The sequence below is a fragment of the Halichoerus grypus genome, chromosome 14 (genome assembly GCF_964656455.1).
Source record: "Halichoerus grypus chromosome 14, mHalGry1.hap1.1, whole genome shotgun sequence".
In the NCBI taxonomy this organism is placed as follows: Eukaryota; Metazoa; Chordata; class Mammalia; order Carnivora; family Phocidae; genus Halichoerus; species Halichoerus grypus.
Genome location: NC_135725.1, coordinates 74,251,393 through 74,272,135, shown reverse-complemented (window position 1 = coordinate 74,272,135; position 20,743 = coordinate 74,251,393). Strand labels below are relative to the sequence as shown.

General features: G+C 44.9%; 1 protein-coding gene across 1 annotated transcript; it reads right to left on the bottom strand.

The window, feature by feature from the left end:
• Nucleotides 1-2,381: 2,381 nt before the first annotated feature.
• Nucleotides 2,382-18,317, bottom strand: C14H9orf43 (chromosome 14 C9orf43 homolog). Its single transcript, XM_078061218.1, has 13 exons — nucleotides 18,128-18,317; nucleotides 17,876-18,026; nucleotides 14,337-14,394; nucleotides 12,194-12,294; nucleotides 10,526-10,592; nucleotides 9,654-9,817; nucleotides 7,946-8,096; nucleotides 7,493-7,553; nucleotides 7,151-7,200; nucleotides 6,836-6,923; nucleotides 4,201-4,280; nucleotides 3,509-3,575; nucleotides 2,382-3,299 (listed from the first exon to the last, which is right to left on the bottom strand). The coding sequence occupies exons 1-13, from the start codon at nucleotides 18,276-18,278 to the stop codon at nucleotides 2,962-2,964; spliced, it is 1,527 nt and encodes a 508-aa protein (XP_077917344.1). The 5' UTR covers nucleotides 18,279-18,317; the 3' UTR covers nucleotides 2,382-2,961.
• Nucleotides 18,318-20,743: the final 2,426 nt, after the last annotated feature.

The following is a 20,743-nucleotide window of genomic DNA, read 5'->3' as shown; positions in this document are numbered from 1 at the left end:
TAGCTAAGTCTTAAGACCTCTTGTCTGCTTAAATGTGTAAAGCGGATCTCCAAGCAACTCTAGCTAGAGCCTCCTGGCTGTTGGGCCTTAGTTCTCCTGATGCCCATGGCGCAGATGGTGAGGAAATGGCAGTTAGCAACAGTTACCTGGCTCCTCTTCTCTCAGAACATTGGGAGGCTAACGCAAAGTGTTCATGAGGGCTCCTGCCCCTCAGTCAGTTCTTTTCTACGTGGTCTCATCCTTCCTTTCAGATGAAGACTGTCCCAGGCTCCGCCGTGCATTAAAGAGAGGGAATCAGAGAGGCATCAGAGTTCAGTGGATGAGAGGAGCAAGGAGCCAGGTTCTAAGCCCAGCCCCCTTCCCTTGCTGGCCTTAGATTTCTGGCAAATGACTTCACCTCTCCAGTAAGCCCTCCAGGTCCTATGGTGAAGGTTGTGGACCAACTCTAGGGTTGCTGCTCATATTGTAATCACTGTAGATTTGTTTTGAGAGAATTTTCAATAGGTAGTAAAGTGTCTTAAAGGATGCCTTTTTTTTTTTCTAATTCACTAAGGCCCCGAATGAGTTATCATCAGCCCTGAATTCTGAGCCTCAGTCTTCTAATCTATAAAATGGAGACAATCCACATTTATCTATAGAGTCGGCCAGAGAACCAACCAAAATAGTGGGTATAAACTGCCTTGGAGACTGTAATGGGACATGCAGATTATATTGTCCTAAATTCTGTTTGCGATTTGAGGGATTGGTATAACAGAGGAGAAACAGGTTTCAGCCCACAAATGGTTTTCCTCCCTTCGAAAACAGAAGCGAAGGCCAATGTTCACACTTGATCTTAGCCAAAAGGCCGAGAAGCGATTGGGAAGGCCAGTGTTCAAATAGCAAACATCTTCTCATTCAAAATATGTCGTGATTCAAAAGTAACTTTGTACTCATCAACGAAACTGAAAAGAATGTGCCAATTTCTGACAGTTACTTAACTAAGTACGTAGTTGTACCAGTAATAGTTAGAATTTCTCTTTGAGTCTTCAGATAAAATGAGCAAATGAAAGCTCAGCCCTGCCCCCTCCTCAGCCTCACTACTGACCACTGGAAATTGGGTTTGCCTGAGTGGACAGGTCTGAGGCAAGACCAAGGAGTTGAAAAAAGGTGTCATTTTTAAGTTAACCCACACAAATCATTCTACAATGTAATGTACATTCGAGACATAATTATTTGCAGAAAAACAGCCCACATGACACCTCTCAGATTCCTCTCACTATCAAGATTCAGCTAAGTATAGTTCAGTCTAGTAACACAAATGATGTCATATATAATTTTGATTTGGCTTGGGAGAAAGGAACAAGTAGGCAGCAGTTTTAGCTTTCTAATTTGGTCTGTTTTGAGACAACGTTAAAAAAGATTTAACATTTAATCTGCTTTCCTTGTACAAACTGTACTTAGCAGAACCAAATAATTGATGAGGGATAAGTTTCTCTTATAAAAAGATGTCAGGGGGGCACCTGGGTGGCTCAGTCGGTTGAGCGGCCGACCCTTGATTTTGGCTCGGGTCATGATCTCACAAAGATGGAGCCCCGTGCTCCGAGCTCAGCAAGGAGTCAGCTTGGGAGTCTCTCCCTCTCCTTCTGCCCCTCGCCCCGCTTGTGTGCTCTCTCTCTAAATGAATAGATAAATCTTAAAAAATAAAAAAATTAAAAAGATGTCAGGCCCAGTCCTGAGTTTTACTTCCGGCGTAACAGTGTAAGACGTTTGCAGACTGCTGTCCAATGAAACTGGTGAAAATTATTTTTAAAAATATGTTTATGTCTCTGAAAATGGCCCTAAGAGCATACAGCACATTGTTTAAGAGAATCTACAAAAGCTCGGTAGGAACTGAGTCTGCTATGTGACCCTAGAGCCGTGCTCTCCCCGTCCCCACCCCAGTTTCGGTGAGACAGAAACGACTCCGGACTGCTACTGCCCAAGAACACAGGGCTCCCCCTCCCAGCTCCAAGGCAGAGGGCTGGTCTCCTCAGGAAGGACAGGATGTCATCATTTCTCATCCTCCCCCAGCTGCTGGTAGCTGAGGCTAAGTGCTAGTGAGTACCACCAATGGTCTGGGCTCTCTTCTTCCACCCAGCTCCCACTTCTGGGAAGGAGACCTGACCCTGGGTGCAGAACTGGTGAGAATAATGGGCTCCAGCTGCTTTGACAGCAGCTCACGGACCAGGGGCCCAGGGCAGGGGCCTTCACTGCCCGCATCTAAGCTACTGGGTACATGAGATTTCCACTATATTATTCTCCTGACTTTTAGGTAATTTTGAAAATTTTCAATATTAAAAACTTTAAGGACAAAAACACGGGGAAAAAATCCTTCCAAAAACCAAATTCAAGGTCCCCTGAGACTCTGAAATTCTGAGTCTTTATGAGCATCACTGCAACATTCCCACAGACTCAGTAATTTAGAAGCTGGAGCTTTAGACTCTTTCAGGTTAATACATATACTATTTGAAAGTGATTATTGGGTGCCAACCCCAAAAAAACCCATTTCCAGAGAATGAGAGGAAAAGCTAGAACACAGTAGGGGTTCCCACAGGCCAAACTCATCTTCCCCCCCCGCCTTTTTTTTTTCCGGTAATCTCTATGCCCAATGTGAGGCTCGAACTCACAACCTCAAGATCAAGAATTGCACACTCTACCAAATGAGCTAGCTGGGTGCCCCAAAACTCATCTTCCTGTAACTGGAAACCTTTCAGAGCTTCAGAGGGGAGATAAAAGTGACCCAGAAAACACATGGCAGAAACATCTCTCCCCTCCTCCCAGAAACAGAATGAGTCTTTTCCTTAAGCAGTTGTGTTTAATCACTAAAATTATTCTGTCCCTAATGAAAGAGAAACAATCTCAGTTTAAGAAGGGGGAGGCTTTTTCTCCCTCACTGATTTTAGAGGTAAGGAGAAGTGAATGAAGAAAGCAGAATTCCTACAGTCAGGCCCTGGTAAAGGCTCCCGGGAGCAGAAGTCCCCTCTCCTTTCTGTCCTTATGTCCAAGGTCACTGTCCTTGGGATTCCAAGCATCCTGCTCTGGAGTAAGACTGTCCTGTGAAATCCCATACGACTCTTCACTCTGTGACCCACAGAGCTGGTTCTCCTCATCCTCATCATCAGTGGCCTGAAGAATCCTCAGGAGTTTGAGCTCAGGGTTCCACCCTCTTCTAGATGTATCGTCTGAGAGGTCCTCTGAGCTCCTCTCTTGGGATTCCGGCACAACCTCTTCCTGAGCGCTGATGTCCTTGTTAGAGGGTTCTATCTTGGATAACTCAGGATCTAAAAGAAGACCCAGCCATTAACTGCACCTGCAGCCCTCTCCCAACTGTGACAAATGGAGGACAGAAAAGGAAGGGCTGGGTGTCTTTAGGACCCTTCTGAGGGATGAGGACTATGGCCTCCAGGGAGGTGAACCATCCTTGTCAACATAGGTTCAGCTCTCACTGGCCTGAGTGACTTACTAAGGTCCCTCCACCCTAGTAACTTACCATCCTTATCAGGGAAGGAATCCAGATAATTCTCAGAGTATTCCATCTGTGGCCTCCTTGTGGAACCCTGAAATTCATTAGAGTAAGTGTAAGGAAACTTGAATCAAGACTTTAAGAAAGAAAAGACTTTTTTTTCTTTTTTAAGATTTTATTTATTTATTTGACAGAGAGAGAAACAGCGAGAGAGGGAACACAAGCAGGGGGAGTGGGAGAGGGAGAAGCAGGCTTCCCACGGAGCAGGGAGCCCGATGCGGGGTTGATCCCAGGACCCTGGGATCATGACCTGAGCCGAAGGCAGACGCTTAATGACTGAGCCACCCAGGCGCCCCTGGACTTGTGGTTTTTTGACCAATGAAATGTGGCAGAAGTGACATTGTTCCAGTTCCAGCCCCATCTCTCAAGGAAGTGCTTCCACGAGATTACCATACTATCAAGAAGCCCAAACAAGGCACAATGAAGAAACCTCATGGAAGAGAACTAAGATGATTTGGCTAACAGCCCCACCCCAGCCGCCAGCTGAAGGTAGGTGCATGAGTGACATCAAGCAACACCACAAAAACTGTCTACTCACCCCTCAGATTCCCAAGGAACGGCCAACCACTGTGGTTTCAGCTTTGACGTGGTGTGTTAAACAGTAACAGGTAACAGGTAACAGAAACAGGGCCCTAGCAGAATGGTTCTGGTGCTCTTACCTTTTCCAAGTTGGGTCCTTCTGACTTCGTCCGCTGTGGATGCTTTTTGTCAGTTTTCTGACTTAGTAGAGTTCTGTGACCTAGTGACCACGAAGTCAATTCAATTCTCTTCTTACTGTTATTTCATATCCCACTGTTGGGCTTCTAGTTGACCCCTAGCCTACAAGTGACTCCTCATCTTGGACAAGACAGGTTGGAGGAGGTGAAAGGGAGTTGGGCCTCTGAGTTCTCTTTGTGGTTCTGTTCACCTGGGACTGGGACCACATCTATCACAGAATTTGAGATTAAGGTCAAGGGTATGTTAAAAGACTTAGGGAAAAACAAAAAAGACTTAGGGTTCCTCCAAGAAACCCAAGGGGGCAGGTATCTGCACATCATAGCAGCAAAAGAAACCCTGACCCTATGTTTTCAGTTAATGAAGACTCCTCTTACCTTCTTGCACCAACCCTAATGTCCCCATACTGGCTTCTGAAAATGAAACTCCTTCCTTCCAAAAGCCCTAGTTCTCTGATTCTTCTGCATCAGCTGTTTCCCCAACTAGTCCTTAAATGCACTCATCTTGTCCTTTCTCAATTCCCTTTCTCTAAATGAACATCTTCCGGGGCGCCTGGGTGGTTCAGTCGGTTAAGGGTCTGCCTTCAGCTCAGGTCATGATCCCGGGGTCCTGGGATCGAGCCCCACATCGGGCTCCCTGCTCTGTGGGGAGTCTGCTTCTCCCTCTCCCTCTGCCTGCCACTATCCCTGCTTGTGCTCCTGGGCTCTCTCTCTGTGTCAAATCAATCAATCAATCTTAAAAAAAAAAGAAGAGAACATCCTCCAAGCTGCCACCCGAGGTATTATCCAAAAAGGCAAAGCCAGTCGAGGAACTCCCTTGCTGAACACTTCTGTTGGCTCCCTACCAGCCTGGTTCTTACCTTAGCTGCACACTTGAAGCACTATAGGAGTTCTGGAAAACACTGAGGCCTGGGTCCCAACACCAGAACTTCTGATTGAATAGGTGTGGGGTACGTCCTGGGTATCTGGGTTTTAAAAGCTCCTCAGTTGGGGCACTTGGGTGGCTCAGTCAGTTAAGCATCTGACTCGACTTCAGGTCAGGTCATGATTTCAGGGTCATGATCTCAGGGTCATGAGATTGAGCCCCACATTGGGCTCTGCGCTGGAGGCATGGAACCTGCTTATGATTCTCTCTCTCCCTCTCCCTCTGGCCCCTGCTCATACTCTCATACTCTCTTTCTCTCTCTCTCTCTCTCTCGCTTTCTCAGAAAAAAAAGAAAATCTCCTCAGTTGACTTCAGTGTGCGGTCAGGGGGTGGAGCACCATGACCATGGTCAAACATCTTAGCAAGCTATACAAGCTACTGCCTACCTCTTCAGCCTGACCCTTTACCACCGTCTCTTTCATAACCCACAGCCACGATGGACCACCGTGTTCCCTGCGCAGCCATGCTCCTCCTAGGTGCACCCGAACAGGCTATTCCCACTTCTGGAATTCTCTTCCGTATCAGGAAGACTCTCACACATTCCAGATCCAATACAAAAATCAACTCTTCATAAGGCCTTTCTCAACCCAGTGAGGACAGGCCACTGCTCCAAGAACATAATTCAAAAAGGCACCCCAGTCACCCAAGCAAATCTGCTCCTATTGGAGACATCAGGAAGAGGAACGAAAAGCACCTGAATGAATTCAGGGGAGTGCTGATCACCCTGGATGGAGTGCTAACCTTGGACCTGTCAGCCTCACCCTGGGCTACAGCCCTGGTTTTGTCTACCTCCCATGTGAACATCAGGAAGCTTCTTAGATCTGCAGGTCAGGGGCCACTGTTGGCATCTGAGAGCTCAGTGGGATGGGAAATAAACCGAGAAAGGAGCATTCTTCTGAGGAAACATCTCACCTGAGCCCTCTCACTGCCCTAGGAGGGGGAGAGCGAATTCTGATGAGGAAGCAGTCAACAAGGTCCACTCCGAGTAGGGCCGAAGAAGCTCCTAAGGTTTAGGAGGATTCTTTCTCCCTCCCTTTCTTTCTTTCTTTTTGTCTGCACTCAAACTGAGCAACATCAGAGGGACCAGGGTAAGGATATCTTTCAGCTCAGGCACACGATTAGGATTCCAAAAAGGGGAGCTACCTATTCTGGTCTTCAGCATGAACATCACAGGAAAAGAATTGCCTGTCAAGAATTGGCCACCTGCCTCCTAGAGGGGTCTAGATAACGTGCTGACCTCAACCTGAGCCTCCAGGGACTAACTTGTGGCTGGGAAGCAAGGGAGCCTGGACTCTGCTTCCTTCGAACCCTCTTGGGGCCAGACAGGGGCCCTGGCTCTTTCCTGCTTCATGGCTTGTTCTTCATTCTCAAACCACTCCATCTTTCCTAAAGTAAGACCTGAGGAAAAATGACTCTGACTCATGCTCATGGTCATCTCTCGAACACCCACATGAAGCAGACATCTGGCCCAGCTTGCTTCCTTAGTAAATATTTGATGGAAAGATGATGCACAGCAGCCCAGCCAAGCCAGAACATTCCGAGGAGAACTGTGAATGCCTAATGAAGGCAGGTCCCAAAATGACAGACGTGTCCGGCTTTTCCCGTCCTCAGCTACGTCCTGAGATCCCATCCCTCCCAAACCCATATTCTCCTTACCAAAGCGTGGGCCACACACCACGGCACCCGAACATTTATGCAAAATGTCCTGGCTCCCTGGATCACTCTTGGATTTCTTTTTAGCCTCCTGAAACCCACATGAGGAGGAACTGAATTAGGACCTTTGGAAGTGAAGAAAACGTTTCAAAAAGAGTCTAAAAGAAGGAAGTTAGTGTCTGCAAGCAGACAGGAACTCTGTATCTAGAACCAGACGGAGAACAGGGAGACTCGCACCTCATCCACCCCTTCCCATTCCAGGTTGCACCCCGTGGCCCGTCCCAGCCGGTCCTCCGGCTTCCCTCACGGCCACTCTACCTGTCTCTTCGGTGGGGTTTTCACCTTCCTCTGCTGCTGCTTCTTGTGACCTGGTGACCAGAGCACTGGCTCAATCCTCTTCTCCCTGACATTGCCCACCTTCCCCGGGGTCTGCTTGCTGGGCCCTGCTCCACAACGGTGACACCCGCTCTGTCAGAACCAAGCCTTTTGTGGTGTGGGGGGGGCTGCCTCCTGAAATGGCAGTTTCCCGAGTTCTACACGGGATCTTGTATGACTGTGGCCACAAACATAACAAACTGGGACCCAGACCAAGTATGAGAACTGTGGGCTGAGGGGGGGGACAGTACCTGAGGATCTGGCCAGATCCACCAGAAAACCTACCTTCTATATTTGGGGTGTAATATAATTTCTTCAGATGTTTAGGATATCTCAATGCTGGTCTCTGGAGGAAAAAAAAAGAAAGAAAAGACAAAGAAGAGGAAAAGCTCTACTGAAGGTGTTTCCTTTTCCCAAGACATACCCTTCAAATGCAGGTAGGCACCCACATAGCCAACGAGCACTGTTTGAGAACCAGGTGCGCGCAGCGTTCTAGCAGGGCTCTGGAGAGAGGAACCGGAGCGGGGAACAAAGTGCAGGAGAAACAGAGAATGTTCCTCAAACCCCTCCCCGTGCTTTGCTTTCGCCTACATATAGCCCAGCCCTTCTGTGAGGCTTGGGTCCAGCGTGGAAGGGTAGAGAGAAAGAAGAAAGAGAACGTCAACTCCTCCAGCCTTGAAGAGAAATGAGTTTGGATTTGCATCTAGACCTCTGTCTCCGAGGCTCCCTAGCTCTCACCTGCAGGGTGAGACGGTGTATGGATAAGAACATCTTAGCAGAAATGGCACTGTCGGGTCGGCTCTTTTCCAGGGGAGCTTTCTTCTTCATCATGGCCAATTGTGTCTTCATCTCCAGGGAAGGCATGGTTTTCCCTTCATCAGGTAAGAGGCTGGAGGGGACAGAGACAGCCAGTCAGCAACAGTTCTTCTTGGAGAGCGTGGCTGAGGAAAAAGGGATGGAAAGGGCTCCAAATTTGAATAAATTTCCACTGTGGGCCTAAAAAGGCCTATGCCAATAGGTGCTCATCGGGCAACAGCTTTCAATTAGCTGAGGACAGGCGTTCTTATCCCCATTTTGCAAACGAGGGAATGAGGCATAAAGATGCTAGATAAATTACCCAAATGCACAAAACTGGGAAGTTTCAATGCAAAATCCAAAGGCTGTCTCACTCCAAACCACACTTCCCTTCTGCCTCCCACTTATCCATAACTCGTTTATAAAAAGAAGAGAGTGAAGGCTCCTGGCTGGCTCAGTCAGCGGAGTATGGAACTCTTGATCTCAGAGTCATGAGTTCAAGCCCCTTGTTGAGCATAGAGCTTACTTTAAAAAGAAAAAGGAGAAGGAGGAGAAGGAGAAGAAGAGAGTAATAGTGCCTAGTAGAAGTTCAAATAAGAAAATAGGCTTTTTGAGAGAGATTGCAGCCCTCCATTGAAGTTGGCTGTGATTGCTCAGGATTCCAAATAAATTGATTTGAGAAGAGAAGAGGAGCCTCACCTAACATTGGCGGTTGACACTTATCCTTTGGGGTCCTTTATTTGGCAGGGAGAGTTGGTAAAGTGAATGATAAATGCTGTTTTTATAGGATAAGCCTGGAAGCTTGGAAGCTTGGGTACATTTGACCCTTTTAATTTTTATTTTATTATTTTTTTTAAAGATTTTATTTATTTATTTGACAGAGAGAGAGACAGTGAGAGAGGGAACACAAGAAGGGGGAGTGGGAGAGGGAGAAGCAGGCTTCCCGCTGAGCAGGGAGCCTGATGTGGGGCTTGATCCCAGGACCCTGGGATCATGACCTGGGCCGAAGGCAGACGCTTAACGACTGAGCCACCCAGGAGCCCCCTGACCCCTTTTTAAAACTGCACTTTATACTAAATTTGGGGAACAAGTTGAATGTTCTATAGGACAGGTGCCCATTGAAATTTGAGGAATGCAGACAGCACTGAACATGGGCATGTCTATTAAAACAGTCTGGTCTTTTGACCCACAAGCCCAAAGATTCCAGGATGCCTATTAGGAGAAAACTTCTCTTAAGGAAACTAAGACACTACTTCTACCATTCTCAAGTAAACTGGGTTTTCTAACTACATAACTGAGTGGAAAACAGAAGCCTATCAGATCCTAAGTGTGTCTTATTAAAGATCCAGGTCTGTTTATAATGTATTTATGAATTATAATAAAGATGACTGTATATCTGAAAAACAAAACAAAACAAGAGAATAGACGTAATGTGCTTCTATAGCGCAGGGCCTGGCAAGTGGTAAGTACTTGATAAATGGTGGCCATTACCGTCATCACTGTACATTGGTAAGTCTCCGAACTCACTGAACAAGCAGAGGGGACAGTTCTTCTCCCCTCCTTACTCAGGAAGAGCATGCGACTTAGTGCCTTCTCTGCTTCAGAGAAGGGCAGGTCCTCTGGCTTTCCCACAGGCTTACATGATACTTACTCCTTCAGTAGATCCTGAGGTAACATGTCAAATTGGTTCCAGAAAGGTATGGACTCTGCGTTTAGTTGCTCAAAAAAGTGTACTGGTGAGGGGGGAGGCACAATCATCCCTGGAAGTCCCAGCTGTGTTTCTGTTTTCTGCTTTCCACAGCGAAAACTGTCTTTCTAGAAAAGCAACAATGGAAAGTGCCACTCCTTCCCATCAACATTCCAGCCTCCCAACATAACCCTGGCATGCCAAACTCCCAGCAGCAACCCCTCCTTTGCACTATGAAGGCCACCATATTTTCCCTCTCTGGCTCCCCACCCCATTGTTGAATTCAGATCATACAGGGATTCATTGCTTTGGTTTTTTTCCCAAAAAGGTTATTAATTCATTCACTGAGCAAAACTGAACAAATATTTATTGGCCAACTATGTGCCAGGTGCAGGGCTCACACTGGGGATTCAGCAATGAACAAAGTGGACCAAGACACTACTCTCATGGTTGTAGCAACCTTCCAGCTCTGTTACTTACCCAAGGTTACATTTACCCATAAGTGGTGGCATAAGGATGAGAAACCCAAGTCCATTATAACCCCTAGTCCACTGAAGCTCTCTTTCTATCACACCAGGAATTTGTCAAAAACTCCCCCTGAATATCCAAGGCTTCCTCCTAACTTTTCTTCAAGATGCTCTTCACCTTCCTACAGGGAGTGGGTAGGGAAGAGAGTCTCTCAATAGAAAATGCTTTGGTAACTATTCCTTAAAAGGGGTTTTCTTTTGCAAGTTTTATTCATTTAAAAAGAATGCGGGAAGGGGGAAAGTACCTGAAAGGAAAACAAAATTCTACAGAGTAATCTCATAAAGGTTTGACCAAAACATCAAACTTACCTCTGTAGATTTCATTCTTCTCTTCATCCAGTCCTGGCTGGGAAGAATATGCTTCTTCTCAGATGGACTTGAAATAAGAACAACCACAATTTATTCCCAGACATCTCAAACAGAAGCACCAAGGGTATTTGTGAATGATGACCATGGAGATTTCTATCCTCTCTTCAGTACTCAAAGATGGCTGCTTGGAAGCCTGGAGGAACCAACTGCCCAGAAGCTGTGAGAAACAAGACCTAACCTCACATCTACATTAGGTTCCCTGCCATTCTCTCCTACAACCCAGTTATTTGCTTTCATAGCATTAATCCAAATTAGTAATTATATACTTCGGTATGGTGATGTTTGTAAAGCCTGAATCCCAGCCCACCCACCCCTCCCACCCCCCCCCCACCACCACCACAAGACTCTAGGAGGACAGGGAGCAAGTCTATTTGGTTCTTCACTAGATTCTCACTGCTTAGCACAGAGGAGGTGCTCAAGTATTTTTTGCTCCATCATCTTCCACCTCCTTGCCTGGAACACATATATGATGGCTGGAGCACTAGCCGTCAACTTAGACCTTCAAAGCCCCCATGAAACACCTTAGAAAATGAAAGCCATGGGCTAAGGATGATGACCAGAGAGCCCGAAGGAGTTCTGGTTTCTGATGAACACGTGGAGCTGAGGTACTAGACCTGATCCACCCAAATCTGGGCTTTTTTTTACACGAAAGGAAGTAAACCTCTAGGAGTTTTTTGTTTATATCATATATATATACATACATATATATATATATATATATATATATATATATATATATATATATATACACACGCATAAGCACTGACAGGATAATTAAAAAATCAAGTAAGAAGAAATTCTTAAATCACATCCTATCACATAGTCACTTAACAAGAATCCAAAAGCCTTAGCATTCATGAAAGAAAAACCAAACACCTTCTTCCAGTGGTTATCAGTATTATCAAGCCCTTGGGCCCTCACCCAGTGACCCTTCTGCTTTGTACACAAGTCCTACAGGCTATTCATCTTGTGCCACTGCGCTAGGCCTTGGGGCTGGGACCAAAGATTCACGCGCTTCACTCAAAATGTTTTCACTAGCTGGGGATGGCTAATAAGAAAAACTGATAGGGGCGCCTGGGTAGCTCAGTCTGTTAAGTACCTGCCTTCAGCTCAGGTCATGATCTCAGGTCCTGGGATCAAGCCCGGCAAGCACGGGGCTCCCTGCTCAGCAGGGAGTCTGCTTCTCCCTCTCCCTGTGTCCTTCCCCACAGCTTGTGTTCCCTCCCCGCTGCTTGTGTTCTCTCTCGCTATCTCTCTCAAACACATAAATAAAATCTTTAAAAAAGAAGAAAAAGAAAAACTGATCGTCAGGAAGCGTCTGTTTCTTAGCCCTCACAAACCCACAGGCCCTATCTTGCCTGTTATTTAATGCCATGTAGGATCTGATGTAGAGAAGCCCCAACGCAGGAAGCACAAAGTGCATTAAGTAGAACCCCAGTGAAGCAGGAAGCAAATACAAGAGACCGTGACCTTCTTCTCTAGTTGGCCTCCTGTTACTTGCAATGAGGTGGCTAAAAAGGAGATCACAAATAGGAGGCCTGCGCAGGGCAGGAGGGATTTGCAGAACGTAAGGGCAGAAGGCTCCCAAGTTCTGGACACAATACTCACCTCACATGCCTCTCTGGTTGTTCTGGGATCCAGATTACAACCATATTTCTAACATCTTGAGGGCTGGGAAGGTGGGTCTCATTCAAATTCAGCACTGAAAGCTAAGAGAAAGATGGAAAGCCTGTGTGTGGCTTGAAGGCACCAGCTTCTGATGGTATTCAGAACAGGCTAAGAACTGAATTATTATGCTGATGGAAAGGGTATGCTGGTGCAGAAGATGACAAAAAGACATTTCTCATCCCCAGATTGTCTTCATAACAATGCCCTAAGAAACCAGACACCAGTACAGTACTCTGCAAGAGTGAGCATTTTAAGTGAAGAGTCTCCTCTGCCTCCCTGTGACATCATTTAGCAACTCCCCACCCCATACCCCCTAGAGGGGAACTTGGGGTTTGCCTAAGGGAATGCACTCATTCTGCCTACTCCACTCCAAACACTTAGATCCCCTGCAGATAACACAATTTGGGAACTGGGAGGGAATTGGTAGGGACAGAAGCCAGTTTTCTGCTTTTACCGCCTGTCTATAATTAAAGGCATCTACATAAAAGTTAAGATCACAACACTTTTCACGTTCAGACATTTAAGATATTAGAACAGTGGTGCTCAAGGAAACCTTATAAATGATCTAGTCCCTACCCCTGGTAGGATACAGGGAACGAGAAAACAAAAACAAAAACAAAAACTAATAAAAATATTGCTGTGGGGCGCCTGGGTGGCTCAGTCAGTTAAGTGACCGAATCTTGATTTTGGCTCAGGTCATGATCCCAGGGTCCTGGGATTGAGCCCCATTTCAGGCTCCGAGCTCCTGAGCTCAGTAGGAAATCTGCTTGAGATTCTCTCTCTCCCCCTCTGCCCTTCCCCACTGCTTGCGTGCTCACTTCCCCGACCCTAAGAGATAAATAAATTTTTTTAAAAATAGCGTTGTCCTATGAAAAGGAACTGAAGGGCTTGAGGGACTAGGGGAGACTTCTTTGCACTGTAAACCCTTTTATGCTTTTTGAATTTTGAACCATTTACAAGTACTAGCTATTCAAATAATTATCTTAAAACGAATTTAATCTAACCCCTTGTTCTAAAGAGGTCAAAGAGGAGAGTGATTTGTTCATTCATCCATTCAAACACATCTACCCTCTCTCTGTCCCTTATACTCTCCACCATGTGACAGTGAAAGGTAAAGTATCTCTTGAAAAAAATAAAAGGCATCCGTAAGACTGCAAAGAAGAGTAAATCTCTCTTTATTGTAGATAAGTAGAAGGGCTTTTCCTCCTAAACTCTAATTTAGCTCGGCCTCTAACTAGCTATGTGCTTTAGCAAATCACTTCCTTATCTGGGCCTCAGTTTTCTCAACTGCAAGACATAAGAGACGGACCACAGTAATGTTCTTCAATTGCAACTGCAACTAATTCATAGGTCATGGGATCAAATTTTGTGACCTGTAGCCTACATTGCTTAGAAGTAGAATAGAGGGGCGCCTGGGTGGCTCAGGCAGCCCTGCGTCTGACTCTTGATTTTGGCTCAGGTCATGACCTCAGGGTCGTGAGACTGAGCCCCGCATTGGGCTCCTCGCTGAGTGCTGAGTGTGGAGCCTGCTTAGGATTCTTTCCCCCTCTCCCTCTGTCCCTCCCCTGCTCATGCGTGTTCTCTCAGTCTTAAAAAATAAAATAAAATAAAATAGAATAGGACAGAAAATATCAGAGTGCATTACTCATAATTATGGTAAGGATTGTTTTATGCTATTTTGTTGCAAAATGTATTTTTTACTGTAGGTCATAGCAGCTAAAAAGTTTGATAGTCATCAGAATAGATGACCTGAAGGCACATTTTAGGTGTGACAGTCCAGCATTCTAATTTCCCCATATTATGAGATGACAGGGTTTACTTAGTAGCTGAACATGCTCTTTGCAGGATACAGACAGAAAAGTCTTACCATCGATCCCACTGGCGTCTGGGATTTCTGGAGACAGTATAGCACGTAAAGGCATTAGTACAAAGCCCAGCATATACGTAAGGGCCCAATATTAGATAGTTATCATTGTCATTATTCAGATCATAGTCATCCTGAATGGTATACAGAGGCAAGTACTTTATTCCCACTAGTAAAGAGAAAATGCTGAAGAAGTACCTTTTTTAATCTGTGATTTACTTTAGGAGATCTATCAGGACGGTCGATTAAATCTTTGTCAGGTAAATCTTCCCGAGGCCTAAAAAATGAGTTTCCAAACATGACATAGAGATACAAAAGAGCTATGGGGATGGCAGTTAGTGCTCTGAGGAAAAGCCTTCTGCTTATCCACAGAAGACCTGGGGCTTAATACTTACCGAATGAATGTAGGGTGTCCCCATGTCCTTAAGTCGTGTTTCTTTGTTATGGAACAGCTCCCAGACACTGCGCACTGTAAACACTCCACAACTATTTGTTGCATCAAACTGAATTCAGAGCCTATGCCCCTCTCCAACTACAGACAGTTATGGCACTATCAATAAAAGTTGACTGAGTAACCCTTGATGTAGATGTTCAAAGCATGTTAAATAAGCCAAACATAGTATTTACACACAATGGAATATTTTTCAGCCTTAATAAGGGATGCAATTCTGATATATGCTCCAATATTGATGAAACTTGAAGCCATTATGCTAAGTGAAATAAGCTAGCTAAGGGGCGCCTGGGTGGCTCAGTCGTTAAGCGTCTGCCTTTGGCTCAGGTCATGATCCCAGGGTCCTGGGATCGAGCCCCGCATCGGGCTCCCTGATTCGGGGGGAAGCCTGCTTCTCCCTCTCCCACTCCCCTTGCTTGTGTTCCCTCTCTTGCTGTGTCTCTGTCAAATAAATAAATAAAGTCTTTAAAAAAAAAAAAAAATAGAAACATCACCACTCTGCTGAAAGGCATCTCTTCTCTTTGTTGTCACACCACGAACATTAACGGGGGCAAATTCTCTCATTAATTGGCATGGCTTCCCTCCTTAGGAGCCCCGTGCTGTAGCACCCTTGGGATGGACCAGCACTGAGAACAACGGCTCAGTCCTTAAGCATCTGCCTTCGGCTCAGCTCATGATCCCAGGGTCCTAGGATCGAGCCCCGCACAGGGCTCCCTGCTCTGCGGGAAGCCTGCTTCTCCCTCTCCCACTCCCCTTGCTTGTGTTCCCTCTCTTGCTGTGTCTCTCTCTGTCAAATAAATACATAAATAAATCTTTAAAAAAAAAGAAGAAGAAGAAGCTAAACACAAAAGGACAAATTTTGTACGATTCCACTTATATGAGGTACCTAGAATAGGCAAATTCATACAGACAGAAAGTAAAATAGACATTAACAGGAGCTGGAGGGAGGAGGGAATGGGGAGTTACTGTTCAATGGGTAAGGAGTTCCTGTTTGAGTTGATGAAAAAGTTCTAGAAATGGATGGTGGTGACACAACACTATGAATGTATTTAATGCCACAGAATTATACACTTAAAAACGATTAAAATGGCAAATTTCACACTATGTATATTTACCACAATAAAAAAAAAGGAATACTGTCCCCTTACATTTTCATATCACTGGTTACTATATTTTTTTAAAAGCCATGTTAAGTGTAGGAATGAATAAATATGGCGAAGAAGTGTAAGATAAAGACCCAACTCCCTAGGCTGATTCCCGTGCCGTAGGCCACTGCTTTTTACTCCACCTCCCGAGCCTCAGCTCTGACCACTCCCCCATTCCTGCTCTATGTTCCACGCACAATGAGCCCTTCTCCTGACATCTAAAGAACTTCCTCTTGCCTCCAGGCTTTGGCATATGTTCTTTCCGCAGTCCAGAACTCTCCTCATGGCCACCTCCCATCTGCAACCCCCACTTCGCCAGACTGCTCACACTTCAGTATATAGGCACAGGTTCCACGTCCACAGAGGACAGTGCCCTGGGTGAGGAACCCTTCCCATGTGCTTCCACACCCCCGGGGGGGCCCCTCTCATCGCGCTCATCACACGGGACAGTTCTTGTCCTCCCCAGCGAGGCTGAAAGCCCTTTGGGGGTAAAGACTGTATCTTGTTTACCACTGACTCCCCAGAGCCCAGCAAAGTGGTCCCCACTAAAATACATTTGTAAATTCAATGAGTGACTACACGAATGAGGTCATGGTCTTTGCCTTCATAGGACCTGACTGGGAGAAGCCACCTTCTTCCCAAGGTTCAAGTCCTAGAGAACCAGAAAGCAGTCCTACCCTTTCCCATACTGTCTTTAGCCAAAGGAAACCACCAAAGGCTGCTTTACATCAAACGGGAGAAAAGGAACCAGTACAAGGGCCACTAGGCATGCCTTGGTTCCAAACCACAGGAGTTCTAAATGTTACAAGTCTAAGTTTTCTGTAGATCCCAGTCCCTTAGTTTCCCGTATCAACAAGCACTAACTGTATGCCTAGGCTTTGTAGGAGATTCAAAAGGAAACCATTGCTTCTGCCTTCGAAAGCTTACAAATAGTTTCATACCTAAAAATAAAGGATAAGAAAGATAGTGTGTGTGGACACAGTGTTCTGACGACCTGCAGAGGCTGATGAGATACCCCCCGTGGTGGGCTGAATTGTGCCCCCCAAATTCTTACACTGAATCCTAACCGTCAATACCTCAGAGTTTGAGTCCCTCAGTATTTGGAGATAGGGTCTTTAAGGAGGTAATTAAGGTAAAATGAAGTCATACAGACAGGCCCTAATCCAATATGACTGGTGTTCTTATTAAAAAGAGGAAATTAAGAGATTAAGAAACACTTATGATGAGCAGTGACTAACATAAAGAATGGCTGAATCACTCTATCATATACCTGAAACCAATATAACACTCCGTGTTAACTATCCTGGAATTAAAATTAAAAACTTAAAAAAAAGACAAGGATGGGATGCTTGGGTGGCTCAGTCAGTTAAGCGTCTGCCTTCAGCTCAGGTCATGATCCCAGGGTCCTGGGATGGAGTCCCGCATCGGGCTCCCTGCTCAGTGGAGAGCCTGCTTCTCCTTCTGCCTGCCGTTCCCCCTGCTTATGCTCGTGCTCTCTCTCTCTTTCTCTCTGACAAATAAATAAAACCTTTTTTAAAAAAAAGAAGAGGATGGGATGCCTGGGTGGCTCAGTCAGTTGAGCGTCTGCACTGGGCTCAGGTCATGATCTCGGGGTCCTGGGATTGAGCCCCACATCCACTGGGCTCCCTGCTCAGCGGGGAGTCTGCTTCTCCCTCTGCCCCTCCTCCCACACATGCTTCTCTCTCTCTCTCTCTCAAATAAATAAAATCTTTAAAAAAAAAAAAAAAAAGAGGAAATTAGGACAAAGACACACAGAAGGAAGACCATGTTAAGACATAGGGAGAAAATGGCCACCTACAAGCCAAGAAGAAAGGGTTCAGAAGAAAACAACTCTATCAACACCTTAATCTTGAACTTCTAACCCCTAGACTGTGAAAAAATAAATTTGTGTTGTTTAAGCCATACAGTCGAGGGTACTTTGTTACAGTGACCCTAGCAAACTAATACACCTCTATTTTAGCAACTCCTACAACACAGATAATGCTTTCCTTTTGTTTCCCACTGCCTTGTCACCATTTCTCTAACTGAACTGGTGTTTTAGTTTTAATCCAGCTTTCTCAAAGTCTACTACATGGGTAAAGGAAATCAACCCAGAATTTTGAGATAGGAGGCTAATAATGGAAGATTCCATGATAATTTACCTGCCTTGGAATTTGGAGTCAAGCTTTGAACCTGGACACAGTAAAGAGGGAGGTTTGGTGAAGGTAAATCCTGATAAATGATGATGAGCATGTCTCTTGGCTTGGATGCAGGAATCTGCCATGTTTACAATGGTGAGCACGGGGAGTTTGTCTGAGAAAACAGAACGGAAGAAAATATGTAATCTGTCAAAAGGAGCCAAACAGAAATAGTTCAAGGATCTTGTAAGGAAGAAGCAGGGCTGACTAATTCACCTTCATCATTTGGAGTTGTTTTACAGGGGGAGCCCAGGATTCGAGGGTGGCCCCTCTCAATACGGCGGATCGTGGCCCAGCATTGTGGATGCTGACAAATGGCCAACTTGCAGGTGGTTTCATCCCACTGGCTCTCATCTGGTAAGTCCATAGCTACAAATGGTTTAGGACAAAAGCCAATCTTGCAGCTTTCTAGCCCTCTAAAGTAACAAAAACCACACAATTAGAGTGTATTATACATCAGCCATGCAGTCCAGATCTTAATTTGGACTCAAAGCATAAAATATTTCTGTTGAACCCACATACATAAATGATGGTCACAGGATAATTAAGAATTGGGTAACAAGCTACTCAGTCATTAAAAAGAATGAAATCTTGCCATTTGCGACAACGTGGATGGAGCTGGGGGTATAGCTCAGTGAAATAAGTCAATCAGAGAAAAGACAAATACCATATGATCTCACTCATGTGGAATTTAAGAAACAAAACAAAGAAAAAAAGATACAAGCCAGAAAACAGACCCTCAACTATAGAGAACAAACTGATGGTTACTAGAGGGAAGGTGGGGGGGGAGGGGTGGAGGGTGAAACAGGTGATGGGGATGAAGAGTGTTCTTATTGTCATGATCACTGAGAAATGTATAAAACTGTTGAATCACTATATTGTACACCTGACACTACTATAACACTATATGTTGACCATATTATAATTAAAATTTTTTAAAAAACTGGATAACAACCAAGTATGAAAACATCTCAGTATGAAGTAGAGTGGCAAGAGTTTTTGGAGCAGACTAACTTCATAAAGTCTCCTACTTGGCCATTTAGTAGCTGAGTGACCTGGGTCTTAAGCAATCTGAGCTACAGGTTCCTCATCTGCAAAATGAGGATAAGCCTGTTTCACAGGATCATTACAAAGATTAGTTAATGGATATTAAAAGGTCTGGATATTAAAAGGGCGCCCGGGTGGCTCAGTCGGTTAAGCATCTGTCTTTGGCTCAGGTCATGATTTCAGGGTCCTGGGATTGAGTCCCACGTCGGGCTTCCTGCTCAGCGGGGAGTCTGCTTCTCCCTCTGCCTCTACCCTTCCCCCCTGCTTGTGTTCACTCTATCATGCTCTCTCTCTCTCTCAAATAAATAAATATTTTTTTAAAAAGTTCTGGCATATAGTTCAAAATAAGTATTAGCATCCTTTCCTTTTCCCCTTCATTAATCATTAGGGAGAAGACACCATCATCTCTAAAAAACCTTATCAAATCAGAACTAATATAATCACAGAAGTACTTGAGATGGCTTTAGATGGTTCACACCTTTGGAAAACATGCTTCATTTTGCAATATGCTCCAATTCTCATACAGGCAGCTTAAATACCCACCAGAAATGAATAGGTTTGCTCAAACAGTAGATCAGTAGACTTACAGTTACATCAGAGGCCTCTGGCTTTTCATTTACTGGCTGTACGGTCGTAGGCAAGTGATTTCACGTCTCTCAGCTTGTTTCCTCATATAAAGAGGGGACAGGAAATCCCTAAGTAGGACTGTGGAAGCATTAAGAGAAATAACGTACTTTTATGTATGATACGTAATGGGGCTCAATAAATAGTATTATCTTTCTCTCTCTACCACCTGGTCCTTAACGCGATTATTACAAAGTTGGGAGGGGTGAAAAGATTAAAGGTGGACATTAGGTCCCCTTTTTAAGGACAGTATCCATTTCTTCTTCCTTTTACTCAACACATTTATTGACTACCAAATATGTGACGGGACGTGTTGCAGGCATAGAGAACAGTAATGAACAAAATAAGTCCCTGTTCTAAAGAACTTATAAATTAAACCAAAGATAATGAATTATTGGTATGGCATCGCACCTGCCCTATGACTCGTTTTGTTTGGCATACACTTTGAGCCACTTTTTTAAGTGGAAATAGTCCACAGTATTCAGATTTATGACTCCTCTTAAAGATCAAAATATCTTTTACATCAACATGGATAGGACTGGAGGAGATTATGCTAAGTGAAATAAGTCAAGCAGAGAAAGTCAATTATCATATCGTTTCACTTATTTGTGGAACATAAGGAATAACATGGAGGACATTAGGAGAAGGAAGGGAAAAATGGGCGGGGGGAATTGGAGGGAGAGATGAACCATGAGAGACTATGGACCTGAGAAACAAACAGGGTTTTAGAGGGGAGGGGGGAGGGTGGATTGGTTAGCCTGGTGATGGGTATTAAGGAGGGCACGTACTGCATGGAGCACTGGGTGTTATACGAAAACAATGGATCATGGATCACTACATCAAAAACTAATGATGTACTGTATGGTGACTAACATAACATAATAAAATTAAAAAAAAAAAAATCAAAATATCTGACAACACAGGGGTCCCAATTCCAACTAGACAGCAACTGGATGGAGAGGAGTGTCTCCTGGTATCTTTAAACCAGAACTGTTCTCTCCAAATGGAGAGTTCTCTCAACAAACCCTATAATCTCTAACTAATGCAGTTTCAGTTGCCGTTTATCACCGTGTTTGCTGTTGTTTTTCTCCTAATAGGGAAGAATTTCTCTGTACTCATGTCTCTGTCAAAAGCTGGAAAATTGGGATGCCTGGTTGGCTC

Coding starts and splice junctions, on each gene's coding strand:
- C14H9orf43 (XM_078061218.1), bottom strand. CDS start 18,278: ATGGACTTACCAGATGAGAGCCAGTGGGATGAAACCACCTGCAAGTTG. Junction 10,593..12,193: donor CAACCAGAGAGGCATGTGAG/GTGAGTATTGTG, acceptor TCTTATTTCAAG/TCCATCTGAGAAGAAGCATA. Junction 4,281..6,835: donor GGTGTGTGGCCCACGCTTTG/GTAAGGAGAATA, acceptor CGTGGTCACTAG/GTCACAGAACTCTACTAAGT.